The sequence below is a fragment of the Canis aureus genome, chromosome 9 (genome assembly GCF_053574225.1).
Source record: "Canis aureus isolate CA01 chromosome 9, VMU_Caureus_v.1.0, whole genome shotgun sequence".
Lineage (NCBI taxonomy): Eukaryota > Metazoa > Chordata > Mammalia > Carnivora > Canidae > Canis > Canis aureus.
Genome location: NC_135619.1, coordinates 20,721,676 through 20,742,845, shown reverse-complemented (window position 1 = coordinate 20,742,845; position 21,170 = coordinate 20,721,676). Strand labels below are relative to the sequence as shown.

The 21,170-nt window shown below is 34.0% G+C and overlaps 1 protein-coding gene across 12 annotated transcripts in view; it reads right to left on the bottom strand.

Moving 5' to 3' along the window:
• Nucleotides 1-21,170, bottom strand: part of MIA2 (MIA SH3 domain ER export factor 2) — a 90,632-nt gene that overhangs the window by 43,859 nt on the left and 25,603 nt on the right. For 7 of the 12 annotated variants that reach the window (XM_077909121.1, XM_077909123.1, XM_077909130.1 and 4 more), the window contains 8 exons: nucleotides 15,871-16,002; nucleotides 13,882-13,903; nucleotides 13,698-13,786; nucleotides 5,011-5,082; nucleotides 3,375-3,401; nucleotides 1,809-1,919; nucleotides 965-1,036; nucleotides 328-432 (listed from right to left, as the gene is read on the bottom strand). In XM_077909121.1, coding sequence (XP_077765247.1) covers nucleotides 328-432; nucleotides 965-1,036; nucleotides 1,809-1,919; nucleotides 3,375-3,401; nucleotides 5,011-5,082; nucleotides 13,698-13,786; nucleotides 13,882-13,903; nucleotides 15,871-16,002 — 630 coding nt within the window. The remainder of the gene's footprint in view (nucleotides 1-327; nucleotides 433-964; nucleotides 1,037-1,808; nucleotides 1,920-3,374; nucleotides 3,402-5,010; nucleotides 5,083-13,697; nucleotides 13,787-13,881; nucleotides 13,904-15,870; nucleotides 16,003-21,170) is intronic. The other 5 variants (XM_077909122.1, XM_077909129.1, XM_077909134.1 and 2 more) reach the window with 1 other exon arrangement.

The window sequence follows — 21,170 nt, the reverse complement described above, 5'->3', positions numbered from 1 at the left end:
TAATCTTGCTCCTAGCATGGGTCAGTCATGAGTGTGTCTAGAACATTTATAATTATATATTTACAGTTTAAAAGTCCCTATAGGGGTGCCTGGGAGGCTCAGTCCATTAAGCTTCTGCCTTCAGCTCAGGTTATGGTCCCAGGGTCCTAGATGGAGTCCCAAGTCAGGCTCCCTGCTCAGCAGGGAGTCTGCTTCTGCCTCTCCCTCTGCCTCTCCACCCTCCCTACTCATGCCCACTTTTTCTCTCTCAAATAAATTTTTAAAATCTTTTTTTAATTAATTAAATTTGATTTAATTTAATAAAAGTCCTCTCTCTAGAGTACAAACCTGTTTCCGGCTTTCCTGAAGTTGGGAATTTTCATTCAAAGCATCTTTTATAGCTATCTTAAGTCGTTCTTCATTCATTTGAAATATTTTGAAGGTCATTTTGGCCTAAGTAAAACAACATATCAAGCTTATAAGAATTAATTTAATACAACAGCTTTTTACAAATAGTCCCTAAAACATGGAATTAAAGACAAAAATACGCCAACATTAATAGAAAAGGCAGTGTGGGGTAGCAGAAAAAAGGCTAGTCTAGCATCAGGGTCCAGTCATAAATCTGCCACAACTTGTCATGTGGCCTTGGACCAAGGATTTAACCACTTCTAATCTTTTATGTACTGTGTAGCAAATTTTGTGAACTTTTTATTATCAGGCCTCTCTAGAATTTAAATTAGATGAGAGCTTTCCAGTCTATTTTGTCTACAATGCCAAGCACCTTCAACAGCGACCATTATACACCAAGAGTTCAATAAATACCTGTCCAATAAAAAAATGAACTTTCCTGAAGTACCTTCTACAAAAGAACTATATTTAAGACCCCAATACCTCAAATTGTAATATTATACCTTCTTCTTTAATCATAAAACAGTAAAATTAAAATGATTTTCCAACGCAACAGACCTAAACTAATTCAACTTACTTCAGCTACTTGTGATTTAAGAGATTTTGATTCATCTTCTAGGGACTGTATCCTTTTTGAAATATCCACCATCTGAAAAGACAGCATCAATCAAAAACAAGTATTTCTTTACCAAATTTTCCCAGTTCCTAAGATGCCACAGTGTTAACCTAATGTAACACAGATACAGTGTTAACCTAATGTATCTACTCAAAAAAAATGAGGACTCAAATTAAAAAAACCTCTCAGCCATATGCTTAAAGGGATTTTATATGAAAGTTGGACAACAATAGTATTCATCTCATCTTTAATATAACACTTAAATTATATAGGCTCAAGATAAGTTCACTGATATCGTATCTTACTAAATAATTCCATACATCAATATCTTCCTTACAGATTTTAAAATAAATGACAAAGCTAAAATGTTTTCAAAATAATTTTTAAGTAATAAAAAAAAACCACTATGTATGTGGTTATTCAACTCTACTTACGTGAGCTACTTAATAGTGCATGTAGAAAATCTCTACAAGATAAGCAAGAAACTTAACACGGTAACCTCTAACAAATAAAAAAGCTAGTGGATCTCGAAAATTTTACTCTGTACTTAACAGCCTTCTGTATTTTTTACAGTGCATATAATACTTTAACTGATCCCTTTTTTTTTTTTTTAAGTAGGCTCCATGCCCAGCACGGAGCCCAACAGAGGGCTTAAACTCAACCCTGAGATCAAGATCTGAGCTGAGATCAAGAGTCAAACATGTAACCAACAGAGCCACCCAGGTGCCCTGACCTCCACATATTAATTTTTTAAAATCTAGTAACTTTCCTTTTCCTATAGTCTCCTCAAACACAAAAACCTTACCAATTCATCTTGTTCAGAGTGCTTAGATTTCTCTTCTTTTAACTGGTTTTCCAAAAAAAGTATTTCATCCTCAAGATCAGATTTAGACTTGTTCAGCTTTTCATAGACTGCCTAAAAAAGAGGAAGCCAACTTTATAAGATAGACATAAGACTTTTTTGGTTATGATAAATCAAATATAATCAAACACATATATTGTAAATCAATAAAATTTTGTTTACATATTTGTTCACTGTTATAACATTAAATAAAAGTAATGCTAGCAGGGGTCAGCAAACTTTTCTATAAAAAAACCATAAAGTAAATATTTTAGGCTTACAGGCCATGTAGTCCCTGTCCCAACTATGCCTATGCAGTAAGAATGCAAAGACATGTAAATGAATGAGCGTGGCTGTGTCCCAGTAAAATTTTATTTACAAAAACAGGTGGAAAACCAAACAATCTGATTAAAACTGGGCAGAGGACCTGAACAGACATTTTTCCAAAGAAGACATATAGATAGCCAACAGACACATGAAAAGATCTTTAACATCACTCATCAATCATTAGGGAAATGCAAATCAAAATCACAATGAGGTATTGTCTCACATCTGTCAAAATGGCTAAAATCAAAAGGACAAGAAATAACAAATGTTGGCAAGGATGTGGAGAAAAAGGAACCCTTGGGCATTGTTGCTGGGAATGTAAATTGGTACAGCCACTGTGGAAAACAGTAGAAATACTATATGATCCAATAATTCCACTACTTAGTATTTATTAAAAAAAAAAAAACAAAAAAAAAACACTAATTCAAAAAGATAAATACACCCCTATGTTTATTGCAGCATTATTTACAATAGCTAAATGAATAAAGATGTGGTATATACACACACAATGGAATATTACATAGCCATAAGAAATGATGAGATCTTGCCATTTGTGACAACATGGATGGACCTAGAGGGACCTAAGTGAAATAAGTCAGACTGACAAATGCCAAATGGTTTTACTCATATGTGGAATCTAAAAGACAAAATAGACAAAAAGCAGAATCAGACCTATAAATTCAGAGAATAAACTGATAGTTACCAGATGAAAGATGGTGAGGGGATGGGCAAAATGGGTGCAGGAGAGTGGGATATCAAGCTTCCAATCATGGAATGAATGAATCATGGGAATAAGCATAAGAAATATAGTCAATGAGACTGTAATAACATTGTATAGTGACAGATGGTAGCTACTTGTGGTGAGCACAGCAAAAAGTATAGAGATGTTGAATCACTATGTTGTATACCTGAAACTAATGTAACATTTATGTCAACTATACTCAAATTTTAAAAATTTTAAAAAAGAGAGAGAGAACCCAGATTATAGTTTGCCAACCTCTGCTCTAGAGCATTATAAAGTAAAAAATGAGAAATAAGTCTGATTTAATATAATTAAAGATATAATGAAAAATAAACTCAAAAAATAACCAAGATCACTTCACAATAATGTTCTGCATTGAATTATTTTCTGGGATTCTTTAAATTTTAATGATTAGTCACTGAATTATTCCAAATGGATTTTAAATACTGTAATAAACATACCTCTGATATTTGTGATCCTTCAACAAACTTGTTAAAAAAAAAAAACCAAAAGATTCACAGAATTTAATGGAGACCAAAATTTAAAAAAAAAAAAAAAAACTTATTTATAAGTATTTCTCCAACTTTGGCTATTTGATTACATGAATTCCCTGACTTGAATCAAAATTATTCTACTGTTTTGATTTTATCTACTGATTCAACCATCAAATTTTTTAACTATATCATATATAGTTAATAGGTTTACCAATCTCAAAAATAAACATTACATGTTTTTTAATTATAAAAACCAGAGAAAAATTTCCAAAATGTTCACTTAGACTTTATTGCTAGATCCTATAAATTAAATGCCTTAAGAATAAACTGGTTTTAAAAAAATAAAATAAAATAAAAAAATAAATAAATAAACTGGTTTTATTTTATCCACAATACTACCAAACTTGAATAAATGTCTTCACTGTCCAGTTTTTACTCTTCCATTACACTAAATGCCTTCCACAATTCTTTCTTTTTTAATCAAACTAATAAGTTACTACTGGAACAGGAGATAAAACAGAAGGTCAGTAAATAAAACAATTTCACCAAGTTCTTAAGGATTTTAGTAGGTAACAAATGAAGAAAGTTTAAGAAATTTGCTTCATTTGGAATTCAATTTATAACTTCCTTCGGATTCTACTAAGAAATTCTGAAATATAATCTATAGATTTTTTTAAGTTTTCATTTTAACTCCAGGTAGTTATCATCCAGTGTTCTATACATAGACTTTCTGATGGTTACAGATATCAGTGACTAATAACAATCAAGCTGTATTGTCTGAACAGTACACCAAAAGAACAAAGTCCACTGTCTTCTACATTAATATTAGTATGCTACTGACAACATTTCTATCTCTAAACAGTAACAGGGCATGCTTATCATTTACCCTAATCTGTTGTAGCTTTGCTAAATGACAAATTTTTATTATTTTCCTTCTTACTCCTAGCTAAATCATACCTGGCTCAGGACAGCAGACTATATATCTCTTCCAAAGCCTACACTCAGTGACATCATGTTGGTAACTTAAAATTGGGAGTATTTACACAACAGAACCAAGCAAGCTACAAATAAGGACTCCTACTCTCTAGAGAGCCAGCTATTAAATATTTACCAGCACATCACTGCTTACAATGTAAATCTTTGGTCTAATTCTAGTCAGCTCCTGATACAATGGGGATGAAGTAAAGGCAAGTACTGCCACAATTTACATAATTTATTGCTGCCATCTATTCCTAAATTTATGAAAATGAATCCTATTTTTCCTTTCTAGAGCAAACTGAATGGAAAAAAGGAATGGTTACCTTAATATATTTCATTCCCAAGAATGAAAAATCAAGAGCTTCTATATGGCCCTAGATTCCAGTCAACTAAATATGCCTCACTTGAAACAAGTTAGGAAGGAGAGCTCACATTTTTTAAATATTTTATGCTACCTAATGTTCCATTTCTTATAATTAATTTTTCTTTAACCTTTAACATCTAGAAATGCTCTTTGACATTTCCTGTAAAATAGTTTTGAGGAGAACACTGTTCTTAAAGTTTATGTTATTTAGCAAGAATCTTTCCCCTAGCTTTTATAATTATATGTATTACTTGTTTTTACCTCCAAACTCTGTGCTTCTGTTGACTCCTTCTCAAAACTGGCATCCTTTAAAGATGATTCTAAGTCTTCATACTGAAAGAAAGCAACACTGTAAGGAAAAACTCTACAAATTTTATTCTAAATTTATATGAAGAAGCTGACAAAAATCCACTTCCACATGTATGTCTGATTTACTTCAATTTGCTGAGCTTCAAGTTCTTCAAATATGAGCACTAGAATAGAGCCAGGGCAGCTTACATACCACAGCCTCCTAACATGGGCAACAAAATGGTGGCACTTCACCCTTAAGACTAAGAGAACTATCTCAACTCTGCCCATTCATTAAAGAGAAATCAAACACAAACAGGCCATCAGAAATTTTCATTTGTAATTCAAATCATACAAAAAAGAAAGCAAGTAGGCAATATAAGATCTTTAAACATGCAAAATAAGGAAAATGAAACATACAATGCTGTAAGATTTGGCAAACTGCATTTATCTCATCAGTGCTTTTAAAAAAAAAAGTGATTATATGGAAGATTAAGCTATTCAGACCATCCTTCTCACTAGAACAAGAAGAGATGGACAAAAACACTTCAAAAAATAGGTATGTGTGAAGGATTCAGAGAGCTATCCATATAGTGAGAATCTGTGATAGAAGAAGGAACCCTCAGAGAAGCAAGTTCAGCGTTTGACGTTTCCTTCTCCCCGTCCAAAAGCAGAGAAGGATAGGCCAAGAAACTGAGAAACTAATACCAATCTACACTCGCTACCTTATAAGAAAGTCTAAACCAGAAACAGACCAATCCCTTGAAATAAGGTCAAATTTCCAAATATTTTAACTTTTAATTAAAGTAATCTATGATTTCTGATGTCTCAGACTAGCTGACTATGAGAATTAACAGTAAGTCCTCACTAAAGAAAGCTAACATCATCCACAACTTCAAATTTTTCTCTTATACAACCTGGCATTGATGAAAACAAGAATTGACTAAGCACCACCAGAAGAAAAACTGAGCAAAAGAAACAGACTCTTGAAGGATGCAAACAACAAAGTTTCCTGTTAGGAGGCACCTGGGTGGCACAGCCCATTAAGCCCGACTCTTGGATTCAGCTCAGGTCCGGATCTCAAAGTCCTAAGACTGAGCCCCGCACAGGGCTCTGCACTCAGCACTGAGTCTGCTCAAGATTCTCTCTCTTCTTTTGCCTCTGCCCCTCCCCACTGTGTCTCTTTCTCCTCCTCAAATAAATAAATCTTAAAAAAAAAAGAATTTTCAGACATTAAAATAAGGTCAATATGTAAAAGGAACTAAAAGGTGAACTATTAAGCCAGAGAAAAACAACTATGAAAAGGGCCGCAATGAAACCATAGAACTGAAAAAGGTAATAAATGAAATTAATATCTCAATAGATAGTGCAAAACATTACACACAGATGAAGACAATTAGTAAAATGAAAACTACCTCAGAAGAAAATATCCACATGAAGTGTGAGCAAAATAATAAAAAAAAACACATAAGAGATACATAAGATATAGTAAAAAGTTGAAATACAAGTATTTAGAGTCCCAGAAGAAGAAAAAAAGAGGCAAAATATAATTGAAACAAAGTAATAGTCAAGAGTGTTCCAAAACAAATGAAAGTTATTAAACCACATTTTTAGAAGTATCATGAATTCCGTGAACAATAAACAGAAGAAATTGTACCTAGACAACTAATAATACTGCTGAATAGCAAAGACAAGGAGAAAAATCATAAAGTAGCTAGAGAGTAAAGTTTTCTTATAAAACTAAACTGTACCTACCCTATAACCCACCAATTCTAGGTATTTACTAAAGAGAAATAAAAACACATGCCCACAAATACATACACATACACACACACACCTGGTAGAAAGATAACAACTTTATTCACAAAAGCTAAAAGCTGGAAATAACATATTAAAAGGACCATGGATAAACATATTGTGATATATTGATACAATACAAATTAACTTAGCTTTAAAAAAAGAACTACTAATATATCCAACAACATAGTTAATTTCAAATATAATATTATTTGGATAAAGGAAACACAAAGGACTATGATTTCATTTATACAAACTCTGCAACAGAAAAAACTAATTTATGGTGCTAGAATAAAAACAGTGATTGTTAATAAGGGTAGGAGACTGACTGAAAATGAGCACGAGGGACACCTGGGTGGCTCAGTGGTTGAGCATCTGCCTTCGGCTCGGGTCATCATCCTGGGGTCCTGGGATCAACTCCTACGTTGGGTTCCCACAGGAAGCCTGCTTCTCCCTCTGCCCATGTCTCTGCCTCTCTCTGTCTCTCATGAATAAGTAACTAAAATCTTAAAAAAAAAAAAAGGCATGATAAAAATGTTGATGGGAATGGTCCATCTTAATGGGAATGGTAAATACACGGGTGAATATGAATACATTTGCCAAAATACACTTAAAATGTCCATTTAACTATACAAAAATTACACCTCAATTTTTAAAATGGAAGAGAAAAAAAAACCTAAAACATATAATACCATCAATTGATACCAAAATTAAATAAAACTTATAGCTGACTCTGACAAACAATATAGCAGGAAAAAAAGAAGTAGAATGAAATGTTCAAAGTGTTCAAAGAAAATAATTGCCAACTTAGAATTCTAGAAACAGAATTATACAAAATGTATATTATACACTATCAGACAAATAAAAACTGGGAGGATTTATCACCAGTGTACTTCACAAAAGGAAAGATTAGGGTAGGGCACCTGGGTGGCTCAGTGGGTTAAGTGTCCTCCCTCAGCTCAGGTCATGATCCCCAGGTCTGGGATCAAGCCCTGTGTCGGGTACCTGCTTGGCAGGGAGTCTGCTTCTCCCTCTCTCTCTGCCCCTGCTTGTGCATGCTCTCTCTCTCTCTCAAATAAATACTTTTAAATAAAATAAAATATTTTTTTAAAAAGGAAAAAGATTAGGGTATTCAGAAGTAAGAAAAATCATCCCAAATGGCAGCTGAAATGAAGGAAAGAATAAACAGCAACGGAAATAATAAACATGTGGACAAATCCAAATAAATGGTCACTATTTCAAATAGTAATAAAATGATTTGGAGGTTTAAAGAAATATAAAAAATCCAAATATGTATCATAGGACATGGACAAAAAAGGGGCAAGTGGAATTAAAGTATTCTAAGGTCTTTATATCATCCAATAAGTAGTAACAGCACTAACTTATATTAGATATTAATAAATTAAGGATATATATTGGAATCTCTAAGGTAACCATTGAAAGAATATAAAATAATCCCTAAGTAACAAACCCACTGATATAGAAAATACTGAAGTAAGGAAAAATAAACTATTTTAATAAAAAGGAAAACAAGAGGGAAGAGAAAAAAGAACACAGATTAGGTGTCAAATAGAAACACTTAAGATGGTAGATTTAAGCCCTAATAATGAGAAATTACATTGACTCCAAATGAAATAATAGTCCATTAAATACAAAGATTTTTTTAGACTGATTTAAAAAAGCAAAACTCTATACTATTTTTAAAAGAGACAACACAAAACTATATAAACAAAAGTAAAATAATGGGAAAAGATCTATCATGCAAATGCTTAACAAATGAAAATCAAAAATTCCTAAAGATAAACAGGGGTATTTCATAATGATAAAAAGCTCCACCTAACCAGGAAGATAAAACAATTCTAAATGTGTATTCATCTAACATAGCCTCAGTATACATAAAATTGGCAAAATTAAGAGAAAAGCAAATGCACAATCAAAATGGGAAACATACTTCTCTCAACAACCAATAGATACCATGAATTTAAAAAGTAAGAAATGACTTAATTTTTATATTTATATACCAAAAAACTAGAGTAAGTAAAATAGCATTATACTGACATAAGGGTAAAGAATGTATGTATTTCTGTCAAACATGAAACAGTTACCAATACCAATCCTATGCCAAGCCATAAATTAAGTCTCAACAAACAACAAGGGACTGAAATCACAGAGAGCATACTGTGAATTATTTTTTTTTTTTTTTTTTTTTTTTTTTTTTTTTTGAGCATACTGTGAATTAAACAGAATTATGGGCAGCCCAAGGGGCTCAGCAGTTTAGCACCGCTTTTGGCCCAGGGTGTGATCCTGGAGACCGGGGATTGAGTCCCGCATCGGGCTCCCTGCATGGAGCCTGCTTCTCCCTCTGCCTGTGTCTCTGCCTCTTTCTCTCTGTGTGAATTAATAAATAAATTAATAAATTTTAATGAATTAATAAATAAAAATCTTTAAAAATATATAAATAAATAAACAGAATTAGGCCAAATTAAACTAAAAATAAATAAAAATAAATTATTAGGAAATCTCTATTTATTAGGAAATGAGTAAGTACCCTACCAAATAACTAGTGTTTAAAGAAGACATCGGGCAGCCCGGGTGGCCCAGCAGTTTAGTGCTGCCTTCAGCCCAGGGTGTGATCCTGGAGACCCGGAATGGAGTCCCACATCAGGCTCCCTACAGGGAGCCTGCTTCTCCCTCTGCCTGTGTCTCTGCCTCTCTATCTCTTTCTCTCTGTCTGTCATGAATAAATAAATAAAATCTTTTTTAAAAAATAAAATAAAATAAAAATAAGACATCACAATAAAAATTTTTAAATATTTTATACTGAATGATCAGGAAAGCATGACATAACCATAGTGGGTAGATGTTTTAATGAAAGCCAGAGCAAATTATAGCTTGAAATGCACAAATTACAAAAGAAGGGTTAAAGTTCAATGATTTGAGTACCTACCCCAGAAAGTGACCAAAAAAAAGTTAAAAAAAGTGGAAAAAAAAGAATAAAGTAAATAGAAAACAAAGTAAAAAGAATCAACCAAGCCAAAAGATTGTTCTTTGAAGGCATTAAAAAAATTGATAAACCACTGCCAAGGCTGATAAAGGATAAAGAGAAATGGACAACCAACCAGTATCAGGAATAAAAGGATAGATACCTCACTAAAGGTTCCACAATGTTTAGAAAAATACAAGAGAATAAACACTAGTTCAGCAATGAGCAAATAAAAAATGAAATTCATTTGCAATAGCAACAAAAAGAATAAAATATGTAGGAGTAAAGTTAACACAGAAAAAGTGCAAGCATTATATTCTGTTTCTTTTGTTTAAGTTTTATTTCTACGTAATGTCTACATTCAGCCTGGGGCTCGAACTTACAACTCTGACATCAAGGGTAGCTAGCACGCATTACCAAATGACCAAGCCAAGTGCCCCAAACCTTATTCTCTGAAAACTACAAAACATTATTGAAATAGAGAAGACCCAAGTAAATGGAAAGACATCTCATGTTCACAGATCAGAGACTTAATGTTAAGATAGCACTACTCCCTAAATTGATCTACAGATTCAACATAAACCCTATCAAAATTGCAGCTAATCTGGGGTGCCTGGCAGGCTTAGTCAGTGGGGCATAGGACTCTTGATTTCGTGGTATTGGTTCAAACCCCATGTTGGATGTAGAGATTACTTAAATATCTTTTTTTAAAGATTTACTTCTTTATTTTGGGGGCGGAGGGAGAGAGAGTCCGAGCAGACTCCAAGCTCAACATGGAACCCAATGCAGGGCTTGATCCTATGGCCCTGAGATCACAACCTGAGCCAAAATGGAATCAGACACTCAACCAGCTATATCACATAGGAGCCCAAAAAATACAATCTCTTAAAAAAAATTCCAGCTCATCTATTCACAGATTTATAATTTCAAACCTTATTACAAAGCTACAGTGATCAAGACAGTTTGGAACTGGCATAAAGACAGACATAACAGATCAATGAAACAGAGTTGAGAATCCACAAATGAACCTTCACAATTACAGTCAACTGATTTTTGACAACAGTGCCATGACAGCTCAATGGGGAAGGAAAAGTCCTTTCAGCAAATGGTGCTAGCAAAAACTGGATATCTACATCCCAGAGAATGAGGTTGGACCCATTCCTACCTCACACAATTCACAAAAAAACTAATTCAAAACAGATCAAAGACCTAATCATAAGATCTAATCCCATAAAACTTTTAGAAAGAAATACAGGTGTAAACCTTTGTGAGCTTGTTTTAAGCAATGGTTTCTTGGATATGAAACCAAAAGTATAACCAACAAAAGAAAAAGTAGATAAATAAACCAAGCATTTTCAAAATTAACTTTTAGGGGCACCTGGGTGGTTCAGCAGCTAAGTGTCTGCCTTCGGCTCAAGTCATGATCTCAGGGCCCTGGGATCAAGCCCCATATCAAGGCCCATATCAGCCTCCCGGCTAAGCAGGCAATCTGCTTCTCTCTCTCCCTCTGCCCGTCCACACTACTCAAGCTCTCTCTCAAATAAATATATAAAATATTTTTTAAAATTAAAAACTTTTATGCTTCAAAGACACTACCAAGAAAGTAAGGAGACAATGCACAGAAATGAGAGAAAATACTTACAATTCACACATGTGATAAGAAGCTCATATCTATATCTATAATATATAAAGTTACAACTCAATAAAAAGATGAATAACCCAATTTAAAAATAGGCAAAGGAACGGAGAAGACATTTCTCAAGAGAAGATAAATAAATGCCCAATGGGCACATGAAAAGATAAATGCTCAACACAATTAACCATCAGAGAAATGCAAATCAAAACTACAGTGAGATACCTCTTCACACTCATGAGGACAGCAAGGATGTGGAGAAACTAGAACATTCACAAACATCTGGTAGGAATGTCCATGGGTATAGCCACTATGGAAAACAATTTGGCAGTTCCTCAAAAAGTTAAATATAGATCCAGCAACTGCATTTATAGATATATACCCCCCAAAATTAAAAACATACACTCACACAAAACTTGTACTTGAATGTCCATAGCAGCATCATTGATAGCACCCAAAAAAGAGGATAACCAAACTGACAAAGAGATATTTAAATTGTGGCACAGAACATTATTTGGCAAAAAACAAAGTACTGATACATGCTACAACATGGATAAACCTTGAAAACATAATGTAAGTGAAAAAAGCCAGTCACAACCACATATTATATGATTCCACGTAAGTGAAATGTCCAGAATAGGCAAATCTATACATAACATGGATGAACCTTACTATTTAGAATAGTTTCAATAACCATCAGATACCAGAGAATAAATCTAAGAAAAGATGTTAAAGACCTCAACAGAAAAATGTATACAATAGTGAGAGAATTTTATAAAGACATAAATTGAGGGATATACTAGAGTCCATGGATAAAAACACAACATTGTAAAACTGTAAGTTCTCTCCAAATTGACCTATATATGCAATGCAATCCGAATCAAATCTCTAACATGCTACATGTGTAAACTGATGATTGATTTAAAATATATATGGAATAGCAAAGTGCCAAGATCACCAAGACAATCTTTAAGAACAAACATGGAGGTTTATGCTGCAGCTATCAAGAAATGTTATAAAAATACAGTAGACTAAAACAGCATGATACTGGCACAAGAATAAAAAAAAAAAAAAAAAAAAAAAGACCACTAGAACAGATTATAGAATCAGACTAAGATATATATGGCCACTTGATATAAGAGGACTACAAAACAAAGGAAAACATGGTCTTTTAATAAACTGTACAGGCTAATTCAATATCTGTATGAAAAAACATTGAATCTTGACTTCCAAATCACACCACCAGAGATTCAATTCCAGACGAATGAAAGAAATTACATTTGCGTTAATCTGTATTCCCCAAAATATATATGTTGAAGCCCCAATACCTCACAATGTGACTGTATCTGGAGACAGGCCCTTTAAAGAGGTGATTAAGTTAAAATGAGATCTTTAAGATACCCCTAATCTAATCTGACTGGTGTCCCTATATGAAAGGAAAAGATAGACACAGAGAAAGACACCTGCACAGAGGTAACACCATGTAACAGCAAGAAGGCAGCCACATGCAGCCTAAGGAGAGGAGCCTCATAAGAAACCAAACTTGCCAACACTTTGATCTTAGACTTCTAGCCTCCAGAACTGTGAAAAAACTAATTTCTGTTGGGTAAGCCAGCTGGTCTGTGGTATTTTGTTATGGCAGTCCTAGAAAACTTTTTACAAAGACTAAATGAGAAAGGTAAAACAAAGTTTCTCAAAGTAGCACAGAAGAATATCTTCATATCCTTGAGTAGACAAAAATTCTTAAGAAACAAAAAGCAGTCATAAAGATAAGACTGATGAATTAAACTAAGTTAAAATTAAGAACTTCGGCTTACCATCTGAAATAAAAAGGCAAATCACACAGTGGGGGAAAATATTTGCACTACATATTGCTGACAAAGGGCTCATGTTCAAATATAGAAAATATTCTACTATCAAAAAGGAAAAAAACCACACCTTTTCAAATATTAAAAAAAAAAACCTCGAGCAGGCAGCTTCACAAAAATGATATCCAAATGACCAATAAATACATAAAAGAGTGTTTAACCTCATTAATCAGGGAAATACAGAATGAAACCACAATGAGATACCATTATACACCTACCATAATGGTTAAAATTAATAAGGTTAGTAATATGAACAGCAACTGAACTCTCACACTTTGCAAACAAAGCATTAATAAACTTACACTGAAATATTGGCATTGAAAAGTATAAAGTCCTCTGACTCTTAACATGAATACTAATATTTTTAAAAATATCTTACCTCTTTTTGAACAAGGCTAAATTTTTCAAGTAGTTTACATTTTTCATCAATTTGTCTAGAAAGTTCTACAGCAAGCTTGTTCTCTCTTCCTGAAAAGAAAGTTCACATTATCATGTATAAATAGCTTTAGGCTTCAAAATTATAAACAATAATGATGAGATCTAGAATAGAAAAAAGAGCTTACCTACATAAAGCCGGCTTCTAACCTGAAACAAATTTTTAACAAAATTTACATTAAAACAAATATATATTCAAGTAAATCTAATGTATTTAACTTCTACTACCAAGTGAAAAATAACTGGTTTCTTATTGCCTTAGTATGAATATACATTAACTGAAAGTGTTGTTTGTACAATGGGAAAAATGCTACATAGTAAAGTCTCTCTATTGAGGAGCCACACTATGTGTTATATTATCACATTAAAGACCCTGAAATAACTCTTAAAGACATCTGTTCTATTTCGCTTATCTCATTGTACTCCAAATATATTTGACCCTAAAACAAACTATTTCAAGAAGTCCTTATTATCATCTCTCCCAGCGATAACATCCAAAATTAAGTTTGAGAAATGTTACCACTGGTCCATGGATCTAAACTGACCACAAAATCTTTTTTTCTTCTTTCATCTCTCTCTCTCTCAAAAAATTAAGGAAAAATTCCATTTGTAAAGGAGAGTAGGCTTAGGAGACTAAAATGGGGACTTATATCATCTATAGAAGATGAACAGGATAAATATTTTTATAGTTTTTAAAAAGTTTTAAAGTCAAGGTATAGTAGAATCAGTATTGAGGAGGATTAAGTGAATTGAATCATCACATTGAGGAACTAGCTCAAAAGGTAACAGGAAACCAAAAAAACTGAAAAACAAGTTAAGAGATATGGAAGGCAGAAGTAGAAGGGATAGCATCTAAAAACATAGTCCCAAAAAGAAAAAGAAAAAACAGAAAATGCAGAAGATATCTCCTAGAAATAAAAAAAATATAAAACACCTCATTAAAAGATTCCAGATAATTCTAAAAAAGAAGAAAAAAATGTTCAAACCTAGACATATTATACAAGAATATCAAATTAGGGATGCCTGGGTGGTTGAGCGGTTGAGTGTTTGCCTTCGGCTCAGGGCGTGATCCAGGGTCCTGGGATTGAGTGCCACATTAGGCTCCCTGCATTAAGCCTGTTTCTCTCTTTGCCTATGTCTCCGCCTCTCTTATGGGTCTCTTGTAAATAAATAAATAAATAAATAAATAAATAAATAAATAAATAAATAAAATCTTTAAATAAAAATAAAAAGATAAACTAAGCTGAAAGAAATTGGTCCAAATACATCAATAATCATAATATATGTAGACAACTACAAACTACTCAGTAGTGAAAAAAAAGAGATTTTCAGATTAAATATTAAAGAAATTTCCATAGGATACACATTAAGTAGAAGACCATAGAAAGGCTAAAAAATAGAAGATGGAAAAAGACCTATCAAATACCACCCAAAAGAAAGTTGATATGGCTATAACAAGAGAGAAAAGAAACTATAAGTCAAAAGCATCACAAACTTAAAGAGGGTTACCAGATATTGATACAAGGTTCAATCCACCAAGAAGAGTAGCAATTCTAAACAGGTATCTACCTAATAAGCTCAAAATATGTAAAGCAAGAATTGACAGAACTACAAAAAGAAACTGATAAATTTATCATGAGAGTGAAATTCAGGCAAATCCTCCTGAATAGATGAAAAAACAAAAAAGGGGGGCAACAATAGAATACATGAACAAAAATCAGTCATTAGCAAACCTGACCTAATTAATGGATACAGAATGATATACATGTATCTGCTTTCAACAATAAACAATGGAACAGAATAAAGAAAATATCTACATATATGTGGAACTCTAATATGGAACTCTAATATGCATGGCAGATGCGTAGGAAAACAGTTATATCTTGGGGTTAAAATTACACTGAATCCTTACTCCATGCCAGAAAAAAAAAATGTATTCAAGATGGATCAAGAACTAAAATATTGAAAGCAAAATTTTCCAAGAATTTCTGTTCATCAGAAAACATCTTAAGGAAGATGAAGAGATGTTTTACACTGGGATATGGCAATACATGTAATCAACATGAATAGCTTAAAAGGTACACCTTGTAGACAGATGAATATTCTTAGTTACTTACCGACTGAAAACTTCTCCACAAAAACAAGAGAACAGCAAAAAATCCAACAACACCTGCACATATCACCAGTTCCCATGGGAAACCATAGGGACTGGTATCTGGTCTCATATCTTCAGGCAACACTGCAACAACCTTCAAGACAAAGAAAATTAACTTCTCAAAAATGTATGTTTGATAGAAAATTAACTTCTCAAAAATGTATGTTTGATAGAAAGTATTGATTACAAACTGCTATACACATGTTGCAACCTAATACCCAGTGTGATGGTATCTGGAAGTGGGACTTTAGGGAGGTGATCATGAGGGTAGAGCCTTCATGAATGGGATAAGCGCCCTTTTAAAAGAGGCCACACAAAGTTCCCTGGACCTTTCCACCATGTGAGGTTATAGTGAGATGAATGAACCAGGAAGGGGTCCTCACCAGACACAGGATCTGCAGTGCCTCGATCTTGGCCTCAGGCTCCAGAACTGAGAACAATGTTACTTGTTTAAGACACCCAGTCTGTAATGTTTGTATTATAGCAGCCCCCACAAACTAAGACACAAGCATAAGTACAAGGTTATTATGTAAACACTATTAACACCCTTTCATGAAATGGGCTGCCAGCTACCAAACAGAAGGTGTTACAGTCTATTTTTCTGGCCATTTTCATTTACCAAGTGATGAAAAATAGCACTATGATAAAATGCAGTGATTTCCAAACTATAGTTCTACAAATATGCCTCAACTTCTGACAGTAAGAGGAGAGAAGGCCAAAGAAAGAATCTGAGTTCAGGTGCTCTAAGACTGATATCAACCAGTTTAGGTTTTGTGTGTAGAGTATATGGGTTCCATTTAAGATTTCTCCACAGTGGGGGAGATCTGCAGCGTAGAAGCGTTAAAAAAAAAAAAAAAAGAGTCTGAAAACCACTGATGAAGCATTTTGTAATCTGAATACCTCTCTCCTACTTCTATGGTTCCCTTTTCTTATCTGTCTTGGGAATAATGCTGTTTGAAGATGCAGGGCAGGTACTCAGTAAAGGTAACTATTTCTATTAATCCTCCTTTAAAAGCCATGATCCTGTAACCATGGCCCTTCTATACTACTTCTCTCCCTAGCAAGTCTTTGGCACAAAAACGCTTAAGGCTTTTATAGTTGCTCCTATATTTCATCTTTCCCTGGGTCAGTTTATTATTCATCCTCACTCAATGGGGTTATTCTTTTGTTACCTGGTCCAAGATTACTCAGTCACAGGAGAACGGTAGGGGAAAAAAAGAAAAATGCACTTTTAAGAAAAATCTGAAGTCTAATCAGGTTTGATTCTTTCTAGGGTTCAACCCAAAACCCGTATGACAAATCTTCTCTTTTTAGGCCCTTTCTACCTAGAAAAACACCCTTTAATGTCTATTCTCCTCTCCAAAGTCTGTTTTATAACAATGATCCATATAAGTACACCTTCCAAATTGCTATCTGTAGATCATTAACCTGTATTAAATAAACCTGATTATACCTCTTTTATTATACCTCTTCTTAAAAAAAATACCCCTCTATTCTGATTTCTGCCTCTCCCTACATTACCCCAGTTACCAATTCATAAGAAATCTGTATTTTAAAAAAACTTTCAACACCGAAAAGCCCAGGACCAGATGGATTCACAGTAAATTCTACTGAAGGTTTACAGAAGAATTAATGCCAATCATTCTCAAACTGCCAAAAAAAAATAAAAGAAGAGGGAACTCTTCCTAATTCATTCTATGAGGCCAGTATTACCCTGATATGACAGCCAAACAAATATTACAAGAAAAGAAAACCAAACATCAATATATGATATAAATGCAAAAATCCTCAACCAAATACCGGCAAACCAAATCTAGCAGCATATAAAAAGAATTATACTTAACAAAACCAAACATCCTTTATGATAAACATTCAATAAACTAAGACAGAAGGAAACTTTCTCAACCTGATAAGGGGCATCTCTGAAAAACCAATAGTTAACATTTTACTTATTGATGAAAGACTGAAAGCTTTCACTTAAAATCAGGAACAAGATAAGGATATCCATTCTCTCCATATTCATTCAACTTGTACTTGAGGTTCTGGCCAGGGCAATTAGGTAAGAAAAAAATAAAAGGCACCTAAATTGGAAAGGAAAAAACAAAACTATCTCCATTTGAAGGTGACAAAATCTTATAAAGAGAAAAGCTTAAGTAAGCCTAAAATTCTAAAATAAGAATTCTAAATAAGAAACTATTAGAACTAATAAACAAGCTCAGCAAAGTTGCAGAATATAATCGATGCAGAAAAAAATGAGTCCTATTTCTATACAATAGCAATGACTAATATGAAAATGAAATTAAAAAAACATTTCCACTGAGGTGCCTGGATGGCTCAGTCAGTTAAGCACCCGACTCTTGATCTGGGCTCAGGTCTTTATCTCAGGGTCTTGATCTCAGGGTCATGAGATCGAGCCCCACATCAGGCTCCACACTGGGCATGGCACCTGCTTAAGATTCTCTCTCTCCCTCTGCCAATCCAACTTGCGTTCTCTCTGAAGAAAAGAAAGAAAGAAAGAAAGAAAGAAAGAAAGAAAGAAAGAAAGAAAGAAAGAAAGAAAGAAAGAAAGAAAGAAAGAAAGAGAAAGAAAGAAAGAATTCCATTTACAATAGCATAAAAATAATAAAAGACTTAGGAATAAGTTTAACAAAGTAAGTTTGCAAACCGTACACTCTGAAAACTACAAAACACTGTTGAAAGAAATTTAAGTTCTAAACAAATGGAAAGATGTCCCAAGTTGATAGGTTGATAGATTGTAAGACTTAATATTGTCAAGATGGCAATATTCCCCCAAAGTGATCTATAGAATCAATGCAATCCCTATCAATATTCCAACTGTCTCTTTTACAAAAATGGACAGGCAGCTCCTAAAATTCATGGAAAAATGCAAGGTATAGCATTTTCTTCTCTATAGTTGTATGGCCATGAAGAGGGGAAGGGGAAGGGGAAGGGGAGGGGAAGGGGAAGGGATGTTGGTTGGACGGACCACTCATACTTCCCAATCTCAAAGTTTACTACAAAGCTATCACAATTAAGATAGTTTAGTAATGGCTTAAGAATAGGCATATCAATAGAATAAAAATAATTATCTAGAAATAAATTTATGGTCAATTGATTTTGAACAGCAATACCAAAACAAATGAACAAAGAACAGTTTTTTCAACAAATGTTACTGGGACAAGCAGATATCTACATGCAAAGGAATGAATGAATCTGGAGCCATACTCATATCATATATAAAAATTAATTAAAGGGGCACCTAAGTGGCTCAGTGGTTCAGTGTCTGCCTTCAGCTCAGGGCATGATCCCAGGGTCCTGGGTTCAAGTACCACATCAGGCTCCCCGCAGAGAGCCTGCTTCTCCTTCTGCCTATGTCTTAGCCTCTCTCTCTGTCTCTCTCATGAATAAATAAAATCTTTAAAAAAATTAAAATTAACTCAAAATGAATCACAGACTCTAATGTAAGAGCTAAACTCTTAAAAGGAATCACAGCTGTACGAAAACTTTATGGCCTTATTTTAAGCAATGGTTTCTTAGATATGACACCAAAAGCACAAACAACCAAAAAAAAAAATTAGTTTTCATCAAAATTTAAGATCTTCATACTTCAAAGAGATCAAGCTGCACATCAGGCTCCTTGCTCAGCAGGGAGCCTACTTCTACCTTACCCTCTCTGTCTTATGCTTTCTCCGTCAAATAAATACATAAAATCTTAAAAAAAAAAAAAAGTGTTGGAGAGGATTTGAAAAATAAGAACCTTCTTAAAATTGCCAGTGGGAATGTAAAATGCTGCAGCCTCTGTGAAAAACAATTTGGCAGCTCCTCAAAAAGTTAAACATATGATAAATATGAACCAGTAATTCTACTCCTAGGAATATACCCAAGCGAACTGAAAACATTCACAAAAAATTTATACATGTATGTCCTTGGCAGTATTAATCGTAATAGGCAAAAAAGTGAAAACAATGCAAATGTCCATGAACTATGAATGGATACTCAAAATGTGGTATGTGGTATATCCATACCATGGAATATTTTTCAGTCATAAAAAGGAATGAAGTACTATTACTTGAGATGAATCTTGAAAGCATGCTAAGTAAAAGAAGCCATAGACAAATAGCTACATATTACATGATTCCATTTACATGAAATATACAGAACTGACAAATTCATGGAGACAGAAAGTAAATTAGTAATTGTCAAGGGATGGAGAGGGGAAAATTGGGAATAACTGCTAATAAGTACAGGGTTTCTTTCTGGGGTGATGGAAATGTTCTGGAATTGTGATGGCTAACCTATAGGGTGATTATCCAAAGAAAAATCACCGAATTGGACACTAAAAAAGGATGAATCTCATGTTATGTGAATTATAGTTTAATAAAAAAAAAATTAATCTTGGAATGCACGGGTAGGTCAGTGGTTGAGTGTTTGCCTTTGGCTCAGGTCATGATCCTGGGGTCCTGGACTCGAGTCCCACATTGGGCTCCCCACAGGCAACCTGCTTCTCCCTCTGCCTAGGTCTCTCCCTCTGTGTGTCTCTAATGAATAAATAAATAATCTTTAAAAAAAAAAAGACATTTTTTTTAAACATTTAAAGCAGAACAGTGTTGTGCCATTCTAGGCCCCAGGCCCCTGTGGTAAACACAAGTGTTTTTTAGCAAAGAAACCATCCATATGAAGATACATTTACAGAAAAAATTCTGCAAAATCTGGCTAGGCCACCCCTCTCCATGTGTCTCTCCATTCACAGTCATATAAAAACTAAGTTTTGAGGGGGATCCCTGGGTGGCGCAGCGGTTTGGCGCCTGCCTTTGGCCCAGGGCGCGATCCTGGAGACCCGGGATTGAATCCCACATCGGGCTCCCGGTGCATGGAGCCTGCTTCTCCCTCTGCCTGTGTCTCTGCCTCTCTCTCTCTCTCTCTCTGACTATCATAAATAAATAAAATTAAAAAAAAAAAACTAAGTTTTGATTATTGCTTTTAGTGATGAACAGGAAATATGTTACAGTCTGAAATCATCCCTTGTTCCACCTTATCTCAGTGAATAAGTTGCCATAGCCAGAAACCTGGAAGTCATTCTAGATTCCTTCTCTCTCTCATCCTTCACATCCAATCAGCAAAATCCTACCCATTTTTGCTCTTAACCACTAAATATTTTTTTCTCATTCAGTACCCTCTTCTTTACCGCTACTTGACTACTCTGTCATCTCTCCCCTACACCATTTCTAGTTCTGTTTTACTTACATCTAACCTACACGCTAC